The 20,202-nt window shown below is 39.8% G+C and overlaps 1 protein-coding gene across 1 annotated transcript in view; it reads left to right on the top strand.

The window, feature by feature from the left end:
• The window catches only part of LOC135519548 (low-density lipoprotein receptor-related protein 1B-like), a 234,398-nt gene that overhangs the window by 205,416 nt on the left and 8,780 nt on the right, over positions 1–20,202 (top strand). The window contains exons 65-84 of the mRNA XM_064944782.1: positions 563–695; positions 1,723–1,829; positions 2,510–2,642; positions 3,295–3,417; positions 3,694–3,816; positions 4,114–4,254; positions 4,538–4,672; positions 5,062–5,181; positions 6,134–6,375; positions 7,219–7,442; positions 9,314–9,420; positions 10,159–10,275; positions 10,595–10,768; positions 11,754–11,879; positions 12,230–12,394; positions 14,163–14,324; positions 15,629–15,803; positions 16,078–16,182; positions 17,762–17,875; positions 18,839–18,915. Coding sequence (XP_064800854.1) covers positions 563–695; positions 1,723–1,829; positions 2,510–2,642; positions 3,295–3,417; positions 3,694–3,816; positions 4,114–4,254; positions 4,538–4,672; positions 5,062–5,181; positions 6,134–6,375; positions 7,219–7,442; positions 9,314–9,420; positions 10,159–10,275; positions 10,595–10,768; positions 11,754–11,879; positions 12,230–12,394; positions 14,163–14,324; positions 15,629–15,803; positions 16,078–16,182; positions 17,762–17,875; positions 18,839–18,915 — 2,803 coding nt within the window. The remainder of the gene's footprint in view (positions 1–562; positions 696–1,722; positions 1,830–2,509; positions 2,643–3,294; positions 3,418–3,693; positions 3,817–4,113; positions 4,255–4,537; positions 4,673–5,061; positions 5,182–6,133; positions 6,376–7,218; positions 7,443–9,313; positions 9,421–10,158; positions 10,276–10,594; positions 10,769–11,753; positions 11,880–12,229; positions 12,395–14,162; positions 14,325–15,628; positions 15,804–16,077; positions 16,183–17,761; positions 17,876–18,838; positions 18,916–20,202) is intronic.

The following is a 20,202-nucleotide window of genomic DNA, read 5'->3' as shown; positions in this document are numbered from 1 at the left end:
GAGCTATTCATGAAAAATGAGACGATCCTTAGAAAATATTCATATCTCCATTGTGGTATGGCTAATTCAATGTGAAAGGCATGGAATTACCCATTTATTATGCCTTTTAATTTATTGCTCTGTTAAATACCTCCACAGCAATTACAGTATATAGTATGAATAACCCCCTCTATGTGCAACCTCTGTTAATCCATTCTTGTGTGTGTGGTCCCAATGATGTCTTTCTGGGTCAAACTGTATATTTAGTTCACAGAGTAAGTAAACATTTGTCAGCGATGCATGGTTTCTCTTGTAAACAACTACTTTTCTTGCCTCCCCCCGCATTTCTTACCAGAAACCTAATAAACTGGCAATGAACACTCGCTGTAAAGAGTTAACATAGTCTATGAATGTGTTATGTATGGGTAATGAATGTGCTATGAAGTCCTTATGTACTGTGTTACTGGTACCCTTCAAATAAAGTATTACCTGATGTTCCTACTGTATAAGAATAAGAACATCTGTGGTGTTCTTATGAGCCTTATGTAAATGTCAGCTTCTGGTTCTGTATATCTCTCTATAGAAGGGCTGTGAGGCTCGGTGTGCCGAGGACCAGTTTCAGTGTCTCAATAACCTCTGCATCTCCCTCAAGTGGCTCTGTGATGGCCAGGAGGACTGCAAGACAGGAGAGGACGAGAGAAACTGCCAGGGAACAGGTACAGTATACGAGAAAGACTAGAGGTCGAAAGGGAACGTTTCTCCAAAACTCGCTTAATGTGAAATTGAAGTAGTTGTTTAAAAGCTGAGAATCACTGCAGAGCTCCTGTAACATGGAGTGTTGTAGTTTATATTATTTGGTTAAAAAAACAGAACAAAGATTGTTTTTCTGGACTTTTTAATGAGGTGTAGAGTAAGATGAGGAAATGTTGGTGTGGAGGGGGTTGCTTGACCCTTTACGATAGTGACAAGGTACTAGCAGGAGAAATGCCAAGGCTACTTTCTATGTGACATGTAATGAAATACTATTCCAATTCTGTAACCAATTAATACATTTTGTATTTATTTATTTTTATTTGACCTTTCTTTAACTAGGCAAGTCAGTTAAGAGCAAATTCTTATTTACAATGATGGCCTAGGAACAGTGGGTTAACTGCCTTGTTCAGGGGCAGAATGACTGATTTTTACCTTGTCAGCTTGGGGATTCGATCCATCAATCTTTCGGTTACTGGCCCAACACTCTAACCACTAGGCTACCTGCCACCCCAGGTAGCTACTGCATCAGTACGCCATGTGTTTTACCGAAAGTAAGTGGATTGATATTGGCTCATTCCCATTCCAACAGAAAATGCCTTGTATTCTACTGAAGTGCAGCCACTACAGTACAGTAGCTAGCCAGTGTAACCTCATCCAGAGCCCCAGTGGTGATGATTGTGTGGGTGTGTTTCAGACCACTTAATTCAGCAGCAGGCAGCACACAGCATGCCCTGCCTGAGGGAAGACATCATATTTAGACCTAGTATCTGTCCAATGTCCAGCACTGCTGGTTTGGAAAGAAAGGGTTGTAGCTGGGTTTTTTAGCACTTACACTAGGCTAACATGGAGCATGCAACGTTCTTTATGAGTGTACAGAGCAGGTACAAACCAGCCCCACTTATGCTGTGAATGATGGCTGTTGTATTATTATTTGGTAGAGTGTGTACGTACACTCATAAAGCTCTACGTCTCTGATCTTTGTATTTCCAGTGCTCCCCGCCTGCTCCTTAAATGAGTATGTGTGTGCCAGTGGAGGGTGTGTGTCGGCCAGTTTGAGATGTGATGGACAGGACAACTGTCTGGATGGGTCAGATGAGGTGAGTGTGACTCTGCTTGGTACTCATCTATATCAATCAATCTGTACTTACTTACTGCACACTTTTTGTTTATTTACAAAAAATGTTACAGTAAGTAATGCCCAGTGCAGTAAAAAAAAGTGAGTTTCTTGTGTAATATATATATTTCCACACTATGAGGTTGGAATAATGCTGTGAAATTGTGAAAATAATTATAATGCCCTTTTAGTGTAAGACCATTACGAAAAGGCCAACTGAAAGTTCATCCTGTTTTAGTGGGATAGAGTTTTGGCCTGGATGGTGACATCAGCAGGCGGTACATTAGTTAATAGACCAATAAGAAAGGTTTAGAACGCTCTATCTGCCAATAAGAGCTCGTTTCAATTTTCCCTTCCCCACTCAGACCACTCCCAGACAGTCATAGCAAAATTCTTGCTTGAGAAATTGCTCTTTGCTAAGAATACATTTTTGTTTCTTTTTAACTATTTTAATTGAAAACAATCACAGTAAGGTACTTAATTGTTAATCACAAATTAGTTGATATTGAGATACAAATTACTGCATTGGACCTTTAATACGGCAAAGATTATATATACCTATTTGTAATGATGGTCCCTACATATTTTGGTGTCTAGTATAAGGTCTCGTCTGTGTTTGACATCTAATGTCAATAATCTAATAATGCTGTTATGTGTTGCCAGGCGGGCTGCGTGAAGGAGTGCAAGGAAGACGAGTTCCTGTGTCTGAACCATGCCCACTGTATCCCACGGAGATGGCGCTGTGACGACATCTTTGACTGTGTGGACCATAGCGACGAGGAGAACTGCAGTCAAGGTACAACAGGGCTGGACATACTCACTAAACATGCCAGTGTGCTAGAAAACTATTGGTTTTCTATACAGGTCCATCTTAATTTTCTTAATACACAGGCAACATGTCCTACTACAGTAGAGACACACACACACACACACACACAATGTGGAAGGCACAAGCTGAAACATATGCAGCCACTGAATGTTCTAGCAAGACATGTTACCTGTATAAGAAATGTAACAAATATTAAATTGCAAATGGGGACAGAGTTGAGCATATTCACTGGAACACACTAACACAGAACACATGCCTGCCAATATGGTACACACATTATATGTTCTTCCTTCTTAGCTTAGGTAGAATCAATTGCAGCCCGCCTAGTTTTCACAGTGCAATGAATGTCACGATCAGTGGGGGGTTCGAACTCACACATGGCTAGTAGCGTAGCAACCACCGCTCTAGCCATGTGTTTGTTGTGAAAGGTGTACAACACAATAGTCCTATTTTGGTCAAGCAAAGGTCATTTCTCTAACAAGAACATTCTTTCATTCAGACACTATACTGCTAGCACAATGCTGTTGAATATGAAGTTTTGAAGGAAATGGAAAAGACGACCTTGTGAAAGAAAGAAAGCCCACGGGCAGTGCTGCTCACCTTCAGTCTGTAATTGCAGGCATCTTCTTCTGCCGTCCCGATGAGTTCATTTGCAACAACACCTTGTGCAAGCTCCACGCATGGGTGTGTGATGGCAAGGACGACTGTGGAGACAACTCAGACGAGGACACAGAGATGTGTGGTGGGTTGAAATAACGTCTCTCACTTAGATGTTTTCTCAAAGGTGTTTGATGGATATTTTATTAGCTATAACTTACATATTTCATGTAAGGTAATATTCATGTTTGAAATGGTGAGTTTCTTAAAGAAAATGAATGTCTTTTTTGTGAAGGAGTTGATTAAACTCTGATGAATGGACTAGAATGGAATTTGTTGAATGGAGTAGAGTGGACTGTGTTGAATTAACTAATGTGTATTTGACTGTCTGGAATACTTGTGTGTTTCTTCTCCCCTCCAGCCAAACTTCCTTGTCCTCCTACACGGCCACACCGATGTAGAAATGACCGTGTGTGTCTGCGCCCTGACCAAGTGTGTAACAAGGTGGATGACTGTGGGGATAACTCGGACGAGAAGGAATGTGGTGCGTTTATACCAGTTCAAACATTACATTTTTCTTCATCAAGCATGTTGAACTAAGGAGGTTGATTTTCCAATCTAACTTTATTCCTAATTGCATTAAAAACGGTGTATTAGTCAAGTTCCTTTAATATCCCTAGAAACTCAAAGCCACATCATTCTTCGAATCTTGGCTACTACCATTTTTATAAAGCTATCTCAAAACACCAACCGTGCTTTCATGCAAATTAATTTATTCTCTGTTGCCGATGCGGTCTTTCTATCCGATGTGTGTTTGGGTCCTGTGTGTGTCCCAAAACAGAGGTGGTGTCTGGCCGACCCAGGCCGTGTGGGAAGGCAGAGTTCACCTGCAGTTCCCAGCGCTGCATCCCAGCCCAGCTGCAGTGTGACCTCTTCAATGACTGTGGGGACGGGGGCTCGGACGAGCAGGACTGCAAGGCCTGTGCGTGTGTGTCACACAGATCCATATCCTGCTGTTTAGATGGAAGTAATAAATGTCACTAGGAAGGAACTGAATGTGTGAGATAATCTAGGGCTCTTCTGCTAGATCCAAGGGTTAAATGATGTCAGAATATTTATGGTAGTAACATATTTGCTGTGTGTGTTTCTGTCCGGTGAAAATTGTTCTCTTGGCTTCCACACATCAATGAAGCAACTTTTGCAAGCATGTACAATGTTTAGGAATGTGTTTTCATGTGCAATCAAAGTGTTGTTTTCAATTGTAGTTTCCCATGGAGACGTATGTGGAAAGAAGTCGAACCCATGTGGGGAGGATGCAATTTGCAATCAGACAAACACAAGTTCAATATGTCATTGTAAATCTGGCTTTAGGAGAAATCTAAAGACTGGCCAGTGTGAAGGTACCGTATGACCTCTTTCTCCTCACTGTTCAATTGGACAGAATGTTTAATGTAATAATGGAATTATAAAATGTAACTAATGTGGTTAGATATCATGTACATAATGCAGCTGTGGATGATGAACAATATACATAACATGGCTTTCCAAGTAGGTGTTTATAGTGTTAATAGTAGCTGACTGCAGGAATGTCCACCAGTGCTGTTGCCAGATAATTGAATGTTCATTTCTCTACCATATGCCACCAATCTTCAAATGTATATATTGTTTTTACCCAACTAGAATATACAATAGATATCCGCACATCGATAGGTTGGGACTATATCAACCATTTCTTATTTGAGAGGTATGGCAGCTTGGTAACTGACTGATGTTTCTTTTTTCTCCTCAGAAATCAATGAGTGTCTTGGGTTTGACATGTGTGCTCACTATTGTACAAACACTAAAGGATCCTACAAGTGTACTTGTGACAGGAATTTTAAGGAAATCAATGGAAACTGTATAGTAAAAGGTATGGACCATTTTATTACTGTACTGTATGTGCTAACTGAAGACAATTGAACTATCAAAGACCTTGATGTGTATCTTATACTATGATTGTTTCAATAGAGATGTTATTTGTTGCTAAATTAATTAAAACTTTAGTATAAACTAAGTATAGTATGTATTTCTATAAAATGTAACATTTTATTGAATATTGTATACCCTTTATTTGAATTGAATAGTTTTATTCAATAGCTATTAAGGTAACACTGTACTCCCATACAGTACTGTACCCTTAGCACTCTTGTAAATATAGATTTGGTATTTTTGGTATTTTATTAGGAAGAACTTTACATCAAGATGGCAGGATTGTTTAAGTAACACTGAATGTATACAAAACCAGCCATTTAAACATTTAAGGAGTATAATAACTGAGTCTGCATCTGTTTCTGATGTGACCAATAAGGATTATATTAATAATGGATTAATAATGATTGCCAATATTCACAAAAAGCTATTCCACAACTTTCTACTAAAGTGTTAATGTTACGGGTGTATACCCCACTGTGATACACTGCGTTGTGATACATATTCATCTATCCCACTATTCCTACTGATTGGCACCATGGGTAGTAGTAATAATAAATGACTGGTCTTGTTGCTATGTGATTATGTATTATTATCCTGATAATAAAGGAACATGTCGGTTTCCTGGACACAGATTAAGCCTAGTTCTGGAATAAAAAGCACTTTCAATGGAGATTCTCTATTGGACTTGCCTTTAGTCCAGGACTAGGCTTAATCTGTGTCCAGGAAACTACCCCATAATGTTTATATATGAATGATGACTTGATTACATATATTAGAGGATACTTTGCTTCTGTAAATGGAATTATGCTGTAAAATTGTTGTTTAAAACCCCAAATGGAATTGAGCCACTTTTCATTTTCTTTGCATATTAATAACTCAACAACGGGCAGGACCAGAAGATCGAGTGCTCTACATAGCTAATGACACTGAAATCCGAAGTTTTGTGTATCCATTTAACCAGAGCCATGGACACAAATTCCTCACTCGCATCGAGGACAATGCCCGCATTATTGGGATGGATGCTCTGTTACACCAACAAAAGTTTATCTGGGCTACACAGTTTAACCCTGGTGGACTTTTTTACAAAGAAATCCTAGACAAGAGTCAAAGTAAAACTAATGTCGGAAACATAGTAAGTATCTCCAAAGGTGTGGTTGGAAAGTCTACTTTACTTTTTTAATGTGTTATTGGAAGTACGACTTGTACATTAAATATCCATATGCTGATATTGACAGGGTATCTACAGTATTAAGTAGCCCATTACAAGATATGCATGATTCTTTCTTTTCTAAAGCCATTGAAGCTACATTATGTCTTGGTTATTGCATTTGAGGACAATGAATTATAGAATGATTATAGCAATGAGAGCTTGAACACAGCAGTGAGCGCTTGAAGATTAAATGTATAACTCATACAGTCACATATCTTATTAATGTGTGTGAGCAAGAGAACAGAACATTAGCAAGGTGCCACGCTTTTTCCAGTTATTGTTTGACCTAAAGTAAGGAATGTCTCGGATGTAATGAATGTCTCGGATGTAGATATGCCTACTGACAAAGTCGGAGAAAGCGAGCACAATGTTTTTAAATAAATTACACACATCTTTCAATGTCATTTGAAGATACTCTTATTCTAAAACCATGATGTACATTGTTCTAAAGTTTGAGTCATTGTTGTCACATTGGGAATATGGCATAAAGTATTATGGGATCACACGTAAGACTTCTTGCACATTTAGCATAGACTACTAAACCTTTACTAGAATCAAGTATTGCATTAGACATACCTGTATCACGTTTGATAGTGGTCAGAATAGTGAGTACATCTAAATAAACCAATGACAACAGTTTTAAGAAAATTCTTCACATCTGAATGTTAGAAGTTTCAAATTCATTTGCCATGTGTAATACAAATACCTTGGAAGTCTTCGTCATTTTCACGATTTCATGTTTACAAGCTCTCATTTTCCTTGCAGTGTTCAGACTTCCGTAGACCAAGGGATGTGTCTGCTGACTGGATTACAGGAAATATCTATTGGACAGACCACTCTCGGATGCACTGGTTCAGCTATTACACAGCCCACTGGACTAAGCTCAGATACTCTATAAATGTGGGCCAGCTCAGAGGGCCAAATTGCACCCGTCTGATAACTGACATTGCAGGAGAGCCGTACGCCATTGCTGTCAACCCAGCCCGAGGGTAAGGGCATTCTTTTCAGACCATGTCAAATTTCATCATTATGTTTTCACTTTATACTTTTTTGCTTTGTCATTATTTTGGTACTCTGCCGGAGGAAGACAGCAGTGCAATTTTTAAAGATTCATCCAAGATTGTATCCAAGATTTGTTTTCTGACTGATTTTTTCAAGCTTTAAGTATAGACAAGGATTCCAGGGATTCTTTAAGTATAGACAGGGATGTGTTTAATCCCGTTATCCATGAAGACCAGGGGCCTCATTATCAAAGGTGCTTTTTATCCTGCAAAAATTGGCAAGAATTTTCTTTCTTTTCCAGCAGCAGACCCACCTAATTTTCACTTGAAAAATAGTTGTGTTTAACAGGCTAAATTGCACATTCTGTTAACATTTGACTCCAGAATGATCTGTTCTTGCAATTTGTAGTCTATGACATTTCAGATTTAGATATAATATTTTTTCACATAGTAGTTTGGATGTAGTGAGATGCTTTTTAAAAGTAACTTTAGTAAAGAGTAGCTTCCCCAACACTGACAATGTGTATGCACAACTTCTAGAAGGTTGATCAACTGTATTGCAAGCAAATATGCTTATTGTTCGGTGGGGGAAATGGGAGGTGTTTGATGCACAGGAATTATAATAAAAAAATATAGGCTTAATGATTAAACAGATGCATTTGCCATTGCTATGGAGATTGCATAGCAGCATGTTGTCTAATATATTTTATTTCACTTTTATTAAATAGGCCTAATTCATAATCACATTGCAGGACATGTCTCTCTCCTTTTCTGACATAATTGGTTTAAATTATTCCCACTACACAACAAATAGTAGGCCACCATTTATCAATCGCTCATTCAATAGCCAAGCATGCTGGAAAGTAAATAGACCGGTAGCCTTGACAGTAGACATAATCCTATGTGACAGTATGGGTTGGCTCCAGTATTGCTGTGCGATTAGGAGCGTAACATCATAGCCTAACCTATTTAATTTCAGAGCCTATACCAAGGCAGAAGATAGAGACACAATCATGTATTGATAAACAAAATATTGAACATCGTGTCTTTTGCATGGAATTGTGGGCTGTAGCTCTTAAATTGTTCTAAAGGACAATCAATCTTCCAGAATGTGCAGCCAGTGTTTGGCACTTACTAGGCAGCATGCATTTTTAGTTTGGAAAAGTCACTGCAGCATTCTGCCCAAACAGAAATGTCATAATTGCGCTTTCTTTTAGGAATTATCATGGCCTAGTTCAACATCTCCAAATTTTACAGCAAATGAGGGAGGGCATTTTTAGTACCATTAAAGGTGAATGGAGGGCATTTTCCAGGCAGCGCTCAATCACGGCCACACAAATATAATATGTCTCTGATTCATCAATTAAATATGTACAGTACCAGTCAAATGTTTGGACACGCCTTCTCATTCAAGGGCTTTTCTTTATTTTTATTCTTTTTGGTGTTGTAGAATAATAGTGAAGACATCAAAACTATGAAATAACACATATGGAATCATGTAGTAACCCAATTGAGATGGTTCGGGATGAGTTGGACCGCAGAGTGATAGAAAAGCAGCCAACAAGGGCTCAGCATATGTGAGAACTTTTTTAGGACTGTTGGAAAAGCATTCCAGGTGAAGCTGGTTAGGAGAGTGCAAAGCTGTCATCAAGGCAAAGGGTGGCTACTTTGAAAAATCTGAAATATAAAATATATTTGGATTTGTTTAACACTTTTTGGGTTACTACATTATTCCATATGTGTTATTTCATAGTTTTGATGCCTTCACTATTATTCTACAATTTAGAGAATAGTAAAAATTAAGAAAAACTATGTTATGGACATCTAACAGGAAATGCTTATCTTTGTATCTTCTACAGGATGATGTACTGGACAGTAATAGGTGATCATTCTCATATTGAGGAGTCGGCTATGGATGGGTCCATGCGTAGGATCCTCATGGAGAAGAACCTCAGGAGACCAACAGGTATCTATCTACAGGACACTATCATATTAATCTGCAAGACCATACTTATCTTTTCATTGAGGTGGGATGTTGTAGACTAGCCTAGACCCAGATCTGTTTGTGCAGTCTTGGCAATGGCAACGAACATAGGAGTTGGCAAGGCAGTACAAACCGATCTGGGACCAGGCTAGTTGTAGACTAGAGGATAGATATGTTTGAAAATAAGGCCATGGAAAAAAAGTAAATGAATGTGTCTGACACACCAAACCTGTTGTGATGGTCCTGGGGGAGACACTTAGTGCTGATCTACTTTTTAAAAGATGGTTTGGCCTCCTTTAATGCAAGGGACCCATGCACTGTCTCTGCCAAGGTAGAGGGAATTTATCATCTGTGGAAAAACACACACCCATTTAATCGCCATGACAACTTGGGTCATTTATCCAGTCAAACACATGATAGAAAATCATTTTATAAAAAGGGAAATGTAGGGCATAACACCAAAAGACTGTCATCAAAAGAAAATACAAATATACTGGTATACTGTATATGTCCTGTAGTATGATTCAACGTTAATGACTTTCTGACAAATGCGTAGAAAGTGAGATACCTTACGGAGATAAATAAAATAACTGTCTATTTATGCAGTCTATCCACAGCCTAACGCTGTTTAGAACCTGAGGGCTGTTGGAATGAAGGCGTCCATATTGATCTTTACACAATTCATAAGCAAAATAAATCTCTTCCTCTCATCCTCCCCAGGTCTGGCCATCGATTACTTTAACCAACGTTTGTACTGGGCTGATCCTGAGCTCTCCGAGATAGGCAGTGTGAGATTGGATGGGTCGGACCCTCTGGTGGCAATCAGGGACAGACACGGTAACACCACCACTGAGAACAAAACAAAGATTGACTATCCAAGCACATACTAGCTACTGATGTGATCATTTGTTTAATTTCCTCTACATTTTATCAAAAGATTGCTACAATAATAGTGTTTGTGTGTGTGCGTGTGTGTGGCTATTGCAAGCTGTTAAACAATCGGTGTAGTATAGTACTACACACAGATCAGGTTTCCTACTGACTACTAGTACTGTCCTGGGATTTACAAACCCTCATTAAAACTACAACACAGTGTTCATGGTCATATGCTTCTTTCCACCCTGCCTTTATTCTGTTTCCACGGCTGTGTTTCCAGGAATATCCCAGCCATACAGAATTGACATATTTGAAGACTACATCTACGGGACTGGGCTAAAACACGAGGTCTTCAAAGTTCACAAGTATGGAAAACAGCCTGTGGAGTTTCTCCACTTGGGTCTCGAGAAAACGACCAATGTCATGATCTCCCACCGATACAAACAGCAAGATGGTAAATAAATCAAGTCTACTGATTTTCAGTGGGTATTTTAATGAATACACGTGCTAATGAGGGTCATGGGTAATATAGGGAAATGATCAGGGTTGAGTAATGTGGATATTGATAATAGCAGCTGAACGGACTTCTAGTGTAGATGCCAGTGTAACAAACATGATATTACAGTAACAAACAAGACGACAATGTAGCATTGATATTCTAGATGGTTATGTGGGTCTTACTCCTGAATAGAAGAGCGTATCGTGGTCTTGAGCTAGTTTTTAATTTTCTCAAGTGTGGGACATGAGAGTCATCTCATTTCCCATGATAGGACCAATATATTTCACGTTCTCTGCTTCTCTACTTGGTTGCTATTTACTTATGTGTATTGTTAATGTTTATGGAGCGTCGGACATATTCGTCTTGGCTTGGGGTTTTCTTCAGTAAAGGGCAGCTGAACCGTTCTCCAAAGACTCATTAGTCCAGCCATGTAGCCTACTCTTTTACATTTACTGCACATCTTGCAGAACAGAAAGACCATGAGTGTTGGTTTGTAGTCTTCAGCGAAACACACGGACACCCTCTTCTTTCGCTTGCTTTGATTTACAATGATTCCTGTAACCCGAACACAACAAATCTGTGTAATTGTTTTTTTTTTCTGTTTCATTGAATACCCAAACACTTCAATTGACTTATTGTAGCAAAATGGCAGCATACTGCTGATTTTGTGCATATCGAAGTAGTGTTTGCTAACAGGGCATAGTAATCCTCTAGGACTAGGCATTGAGTGGAATGTGGATCATGTCTCTTGTTGATTTTGAATAGCAATACATTTGTGGATAGTATGAACTAATTCATAAGGTTTAGCCTCTTCCCTCTCTATGTTGTCAAATATACAATTTTAAAAATGTTTAATCGAAGAATAGTAAAGACATGAATGTGTTTTGTTTGACGGTTGTATTGAAGCTTCGGCTACCGTTTGCCTCTTGTCTTGTTGCAGTGGTCAACCCATGCCTGAGAATGAACTGTGACTTCATGTGTCTGCTGAACCCAATGGGTGCCACCTGCACTTGTCCAGAAGGGAAGGTACTGATCAACGGCTCCTGCAGTGATGTCAACATCTCAGGTATATTCAAGACCCCTGCCTAAACTTCACTTACTGCCTGCCAACGTAATATCACCTCTAAAACTGCTACAGTAGACAATCCAGCTGAGATGGCACATGGCCAATGCAAATGAATGAAGTCAAATCTCTCTGAATCGCTCAGCATTTTGTGTACTTCAAAATAAGACTTGAATGTGGAAGTGCATGTTTTGAAATAATAACATAAGATGACATGCTTGTCCTGTATCATGCTCTTTCTCCTGGTCCAGCTAAATGACACTGATGATGATTCATAGTTTAGAAGGTACTTCAGAAAACCTGTCCACAAGTTCAGCATAATGAACATGCTGTGCATTGGTGTTGTATTGTAGGCGAGCTGTGCCGGCCACCGTGTGAGAACGGCGGGCGTTGCCTGGCCAATGAGAAGGGGGACTGGCGCTGCTACTGCTGGCCTGACTTCTCTGGAGAACGCTGTGAGGTCAACCACTGCACCGACTACTGCTTCAACGGAGGCACCTGCATGGGCTCACCCCTGGGTGAGTCTGCTGTTAAAATCCATATATTGATTGGTATAAAAATGTATGGATTGATCAGAGCAGGATTGACATAAGGCGTTATGTGCCCACAGGTCTTTACTCAAAAGTAGTTAAGTCGTTAAGAACTCTCTGGGTTGTTGTGACTGGTCAGTATCTAAAGGCGCTTGTGCTACGAACAGTCTTACAACATTGATTGATTGATATAGGTAGAATAAGTATGAAGCATAATAGAGACAAGACGTGTTAATAACTGAACCGATCATGTCTCATATTATTGTTATTATTATTCATATATTTATTATCATTGGCCTGTTCTTCTCCCCTCTTCAGAGGACAAAAATAAACTTTGTTTTCCAGCTTTGTCTTTCGTCGTTACATGTATTTATACACACATTTGACAATTTGTCTCATTGTTAGTTTGCCACTGACTAACATCGTTAAACTAAAATAGTGCAGAGCACTTGAGTTTTACTTCACGTCTCCCTGCTAAAAACCAGTCCATCGATTACATAATGCATGCAAGAGGGCAATTACTCACAACATATCAGTCTCTTAGAAATGATGGACTGTGTGGACTCACAAGAGCAATTACCCATAGAGATAGATACATTTGGATTGCTGTGGTTTTCCTGACTGTTACAATTATTTTTGAAGATTCGTGAAAATGTGAAATCGCTTCATGGTTTTGTAAACCTTGAAAATGATAAAAGTCAATTTTAGAGAGTGTGCTAAATATAGTAGCTGAGTGTTGAATGCTAACACATGCATAAAAACTGTAATTGAACAGTCAGAGTAGTTTTAATGCTCCTATCATTACTGGGGGTAGATAAGGTATTCAGAGACTGGCCTACAACTTTTGATTTGAATCGTTTAGTCTGGGAAGTGAAATGTTTGCCCTTAAAACATATATTTTCTCATCTCTTCTCGTAATAAATGTGTCATCCTGCCCAGGGGGAATTTGATAGTTTGGGAATAATATGTTGAGAACATGTTGGTGTCCTCAGTCAATTGACTTCAAGCTGTCAGCCTTTGTATTATGACAGCAGCATTTGGCTAATGAGCTAGACAGATGCCTGATATGTGTCAGTGATATGTAATAACATTCTGTTTTTAAGAGACAAATATGTGATTGAAACGAAGTGAGTATCACAGCAGGATTTTAAATGAGTTGGAGAGTTGGAGGCAGGGTTTCTCAATCTTGTTTGGTTCACCAGCCCAGTCAGTATTATATGATCTGTATTGTATGACGAATGGTACCCTCATTTATGGCCAATGCAGTCGGAGAGGAGTGAAACAAAGTGATGGGACATTTGTTCCGCTGCTGGGCATACAGTCACTGACTATTCTGTGTGCTGTTCATCCATGCTAGAAGACTGAGAGTTTTTTCATAAAGTAAGAGGTTTCGCTGTGTTGAGCACACATCCCCAGGCTTGGGGAGCATTGTTCAAAATGAGCGATGGAAGCAGAGCTTTGGAGAGCTTATTGTTAATGTCTTTCCTCAAGAACCCCAGTTTGGTGATGGAAGAGAACAGGTCTCGCTGGAGGCACCCACTGTAATCAATTAAAGGACTGGAAATATTTCTCTCTGACCTCCAGGGACCTTGTGTTATTAAGGACCTTTTATCTTGGGTTTTTCAGATACTTGATAGTCAACTTTGGGAACAAACACACACATCCTCAACACTTGAGTTATAGTATCTTTGTAATAAACAATGTAAACGGAATTGTTAGCCAAACTCTCAATCCTCTCCTCCGTCCATCCCTCCAGGGAAGCCAACATGTCGGTGCCCTGTAGGGTTTACAGGTCCGTTCTGTGAGAAGCGGGTGTGTGATTACTACTGTCTGAATGGTGGTACCTGTGATGTCAGCCTAGGGAACCAGCCGGTGTGCCGCTGCATGGCAGAGTATACTGGAGACCGCTGTCTTTACCGTGAGTAAAGGAATCCAATTACGTATGGACTCTTGGGGGTGCCTAATGTCCCTTGAGGGTGCCTGAGGTCAAATATATTTTTTGGTTGGTCCCAAATATATATTTCAAGTCCCATTGAGAGCCACTGATTTGTTACGAGGACCACAGGCCCCTGCTTAAAATCATGTCATGTATTTCCGACCATAGGCCAATCCACCAGCAATAGCAACAAACTACACATAAACATCAAATCAAATCAAATTTTATTTGTCACATACACATGGTTAGCAGATGTTAATGCGAGTGTAGCGAAATGCTTGTGCTTCTAGTTCCGACAATGCAGTAATAACCAACAAGTAATCTAACTAACAATTCCTAATCTACTGTCTTATACACAGTGTAAGGGGATAAGGAATATGTACATAAGGATATATGAATGAGTGATGATACAGAGCAGCATAGGCAAGATACAGTAGATGGTATCGAGTACAGTATATACATATGAGATGAGTATGTAAACAAAGTGGCATAGTTAAAGTGGCTAGTGATACATGTATTACATAAGGATGCAGTCGATGATATAGAGTACAGTATATACGTATGCATATGAGATGAATAATGTAGGGTAAGTAACATTATATAAGGTAGCATTGTTTAAAGTGGCTAGTGATATATTTACAACATTTCCCATCAATTCCCATTATTAAAGTGGCTGGAGTTGAGTCAGTGTCAGTGTGTAGGCAGCATCTGACCTTAACACAATCCGTATCAACCTACCCTGTAGCATTCCCCAAGATCACTAAAGAACATGAATAAACAACAATAGCTGACCATTTATATTCAGTCACACTCTCTAGAAATCTGATATCTTTTTAGTTTTGCATATTTAAGGTTCCAATGACAACAATAAATACTAAATCAAACAATGAATTGTTTTTGGGGGGGTTTATTCCAGAAAGGGCATTTCATAGCTACAAATACCATGTGGGGGCGAGAGAGTAATTCTAAATGCCACTCTAAACAACCTTTGGGGGTTTCTGTGCTGCACTGATAAAATATTTCCCTCCTTTATGTTGGCTTTGTCATTATAAATTGTGGGGAAAACAATTTCAACTGACGCCATTACTGAGTTTCTACTGTAACTTGCCCAAGGGGTGATACGTTTTCATCTATGAACGAGATGCCATTTGATACAGATAATTAATTCTCATTAAAGGCCTGTAAAAATGTTATCAAATCAACTAAAACTATGCTCCCCTTTCCTTAATATGAAATGCACCTCTCTCTCCTCTATCTCTTTTTCTGGTCTCTCTCTCCTCTGACAGACATCTGCCACCACTACTGTGTAAACTCCAAGGCCTGTACATTGTCCAGTAGTGGCCATGTAGAGTGCGTGTGTCCAGCCAAATACGAGGGCAACAAGTGTGAGGTGGACAAGTGCCTGAGGTGCCATGGAGCACCTTGCCTCGTCAACGATGACACAGGAGATGTGGTCTGCAAGTAAGTTGTTAGCATCTCACAACATTACTTTATATTCTATGTTGGGTTAATTAACTCCTTAGAGCTCATACTTGATGTACTGTAGTTGAAAGTCTTCCATGTATTGTATTTTCTATGGTTATAATGCATTAACATTCCACAGCTTCACATTTTTCAATACCGTTTATACAGAAAATAGGTTATCAATCAGTAGTCTTGCAAACTCAAACAATGAAAGAAAAGACAGAAATTGTGGGCCACTCCGTGACAGCAGCTTTCCACTGTTTTCCTTCAGCTGTACTAATGGCAGGATGGCACCCAGCTGTCAGCTATGTGACGGCTACTGTTACAACGGAGGTACCTGTCACCTGGACCCTGACACCAATCTGCCCTTCTGTCAGTAAGTACAGTAACTACCTACTAGCAATAGCCTGGAATAACAATAGCCTAGGAAAGTCTTCTCTATTCTTACTTTAATCTTCATTGCCATTCAGTTATGCCAAACAGTGCGGCCTGAAGTGGAACCACATCTCCTTGGGCTTTTATTCAAATTATTGATTTTTGAAGGTGGTGGTGGAGTAGGGGAGTTTTCTTTATTTTTTTACAGGGCTAAGATCCTAAGTAGAGAGAGTGTTTGACACCAGTGGGTGCAGGCCATGTCACAGCAAGAGACAGGATGATATGGCTCAATAAGATAATGAGTCACACCTGCCTCTACATGAGGGGCTTTGATGTGGGTATAGATCTTTAAAAAGCTAACCCTCTATGGCAGTGTAGAAGAAAGGAAGCTCTGCATGGGGTACAGCTACAGAAAGTAACCACAAACTTAAACTACTGAAACGTTACTGTTCAGAACGTATCACACTGTTCATTTGTAATTGTGTCTCCACTCTGTGGTAGGCTTCAGGAGAAAGCGTATACACTATTTTGATCTTCAATGATAAGGAGTGGGTTATACAAGTAATGAGCAGCAGAAACTCCGTGGCAATGATTGGTAGAGGACAATAGGTTGGCTCCAGAGACCTGTGGGAATCATCCAAGAGAATGGATACTCTGCAGTTCTGGTGATCCACAAAGATTAATTTCAGCTCTGTTATAATCAGGTGTGGTTCAATGTTAAAGACCTCCCCACGGAGATGATTGGAAATCCCTCTGAAAAGGGAAACCTTGTTGCTTGAACGATCTATTTTACTGCCCCCATTGTCCATTGTAGTTAAAATGAAATTTGTGGCCATGACTGGCAAGATTCAAGGGATAGAATCAATTTCTATGCAAATGATCCCATCTCATTTTCCACGAGGTTAACAGATCTTGATAATGTGGTTTATTCATTGGCTGCGAGGCATAGAGATTAGGTTAGATGATGGATACGTCTGTGTCAAGAAATCATAATGTTTGACCTTAAACTATAACAGAGTAAATTAATATCTTATCCAAGCCACCCAAGAAACTCCACAGGCAGAAGAATCCTCATTGAGATGGTAATTTTCAGATAACTGTCTTAAAGGTCTAAGGGATTTTCAAAAGTCATCAATGTGTATCGCAAGTAAATATAATCAGTGTATATAAACATAAAGTGGGCTTAATAATCGTTTTGATGAATTCACAGGGCACAGACTGTTTATCAAGATCAACATGGTCATAAATAATCTGCATTTGCTTATTTCTGTTTATTTTTCTGTATTAAAAATGTTCTGTTCATTTTTTAGAAATACTGTAAATAAGCATAGTGTGAATTGAAAAAACTGAAAAAACATATTTTTTGCCTCAATGGATGTGGTTGTCTTTAGTTTAGCTAACCATAACGTTTCTCGTTTAGTTTTAGTAAAACATTTTTTGCATGAATGATAGAAACATGAAAGTTTACCAAGGGACGAATCTATTAAAATATTTTGGAACAAATCTGTCGTATTTTGTTTGTTGCCATGCTGAAGGGTTGGTCATTTTTATCAAAATCACACCACCACACTGTTTTACAGCTGCACGTCAGGGTTCAAGAACCAACGTTGTGATGAGCTGGCCAACCCATGTGATTACTTCTGTCAGAATGAGGGGATGTGCACTATCACTGCCCTTAACAAACCACGCTGCAAGTAGGTCCCTTCCTCACTTCCTGTGGCTGTTCCAGAGGTCTCACCACCCCGCCCTCTCGTCATTCAGTTCCATTTCAGCCAGTGTGATGGTCTATATAACACTTTTCCCACTATAATACAGTACCTACTCCCTCTTTAACTCACTGCTAACCATCCACATCTCATTCAGCCCGAGCTGACATGCCCTTCGAGTAACATTAAAGTGATGATGTGACGTGACATGTGAATATAGGGGACCTGTTATGACCTGCATGTATGATGACTAATTTTGCAATGTGAATTTGGAGACAAGAAAATGTGGACCTTTAACATTGAGTTGCATAGTATTTAGTTGTGAAATAAGTACATTCAACAGCATGTCAATGGTTGTGTTGTAGATTAGATAACAAACCATTTTACCTAGTATTTCCCCTAACAACATTGTATTTGATCTTTTTCCCTTTAAAATTCAGGATTGTCCATGCTGTGACATTCTTTCTATGGGGGAATGATTCATTGTTTGTATGTGTGTGATGCTATTCTCATTCTTATTCCTGATTCATGGAGTGCATGTAATTTAGTATAATTTCATACCTTCCGTCACCATCCAGTTGCAGCCGTCAGATCACTCATGCTTTACAGACACATCAGCGTCAATCATGTCAAATTGGAAATCATCTCCTTTAACTAGGGTCATTCATCACTCCCATTGGATACCATCCAAACAGCAAACCAGATGACTCCTTGTTTTCTCATAGTTTTTTGCTGAATATTTATCATGTTAATCAGTATGTTATCTACTCCTCACTAAATGTAGATGTCTTCTGTGTTCTTTGTATCTAATCTACTGGACTAAATCTGTAATATTTTTATCCATGGTTTATTGTCTCCTTTGTTCCTATAGTGATCTTTCTATGTGGGGATTAAGGTAGAGAGCGCTGAGGACTATGGTTGATTTTCTCATCTCTGATTGGTCTGTTCCAGGTGCTCAGCCAATTGGGCAGGGACACAGTGTGAAAGGCCCGCCCCAAAAAGCAGCAGATCGGACAACACCAGTGGAAGTGAGTTCAGGAGTCACATTACTGACCCAGTGTCATAAATAACCAAAAGACTAACCAGAGGATGGCTATCGTTAGGTGGATTGTCAACACGTGTGCCTAACTATAAACTGAGAGCAAGAGGCTAAGTGAGATGGTCCACTCCCATCAAAATCTGTCCAAGCGGAAATACACCGATAAGCAGACCAATAAGCAGACAGATTTTATTTTTTTTAATTTTCACCTTTATTTATCCAGGTAGGCCAGTTGAGAACAAGTTGTCATTTACAACTGTGATCTAGCCAATATAAAGCAAAGCAGTGAGATACTGGGGTGCAAAGGAGCAAAAAAAATATTACAATATGGGGATGTGGTAGTTGGATGGGCTTTTTACAGGTGGGCTATGTACAGGTGCAATGATCTGTAAGCTGCTCTGACAGCTGATGCTTAAAGTTTGTGAGGGAGATATGAGTCTCCAGCTTCAGTGATTTTTGCAATTCGTTCCAGTTATTGGCAGCAGAGAACTGGAAGGAAAGGAGGACAAAGTAGGAATTGGCTTTGGGGATGACCAGTGAAATATACCTGCTGGAGCACGTGCTACGGGTGGGTGCTGCTATGGTGACCAGTGAGCTAAGGCGAGGCTTTACCTAGCTAAGACTCATAGATGACCTAAAGCCAGTGGGTTTGGCGACGAATATGAAGCGAGGGCCAGCCAACGAGAGCATTCAGGTTGCAGTGGTGTATAGTATATTGGGCTTTGGTGACAAAACGGATGGCACTGTGATAGACTGCATCCAATTTGCTGAGTCGAGTGTTGGAGGCTATTATGACATCGCCGAAGTTACGGATCAGTAACCAGACACCTAGGTATTTGTAGATGTCCAAGTCAGAACTGTCCAGAGTAGTGATGCTAGACGTGTGAGCAGGTGCGGGCAGCGATCGGTTGAAGAGCATCCATTTAGTTTTACTTGCATTTAAGAGCAGTTGGAGGCCACGGAAGGAGAGTTGTATGGCATTGAAGCTTGTCTGGAGGTTAGTTAACACAATGTCCAAAGAAGGGCCAGAAGTATACAGAATTGTGTTGTCTGCGTAGAGGTGGATCAGAGAATCACCAGCAGCAAGAGCGACATCATTGATGTATACAGAGAAAAGAGTCGGCCCAAATATCAAACCCTGTCGCACCCCCCTAGAGACTGCCAGAGGTCCAGACAACAGGCCCTCCGATTTGACACACTGATCTCTGTCTGAGAAGTAGTTGGTCAACCAGGCGAGGCAGTCATTTGAGAATCCAAGGCTGTTGAGTCTGCTGAT

This window comes from Oncorhynchus masou, chromosome 29, assembly GCF_036934945.1.
Source record: "Oncorhynchus masou masou isolate Uvic2021 chromosome 29, UVic_Omas_1.1, whole genome shotgun sequence".
Taxonomy (NCBI): Eukaryota; Metazoa; Chordata; class Actinopteri; order Salmoniformes; family Salmonidae; genus Oncorhynchus; species Oncorhynchus masou.
Note: the sequence above shows the minus strand (reverse complement) of the source record. Positions and strands in the feature narration are given on the sequence as shown.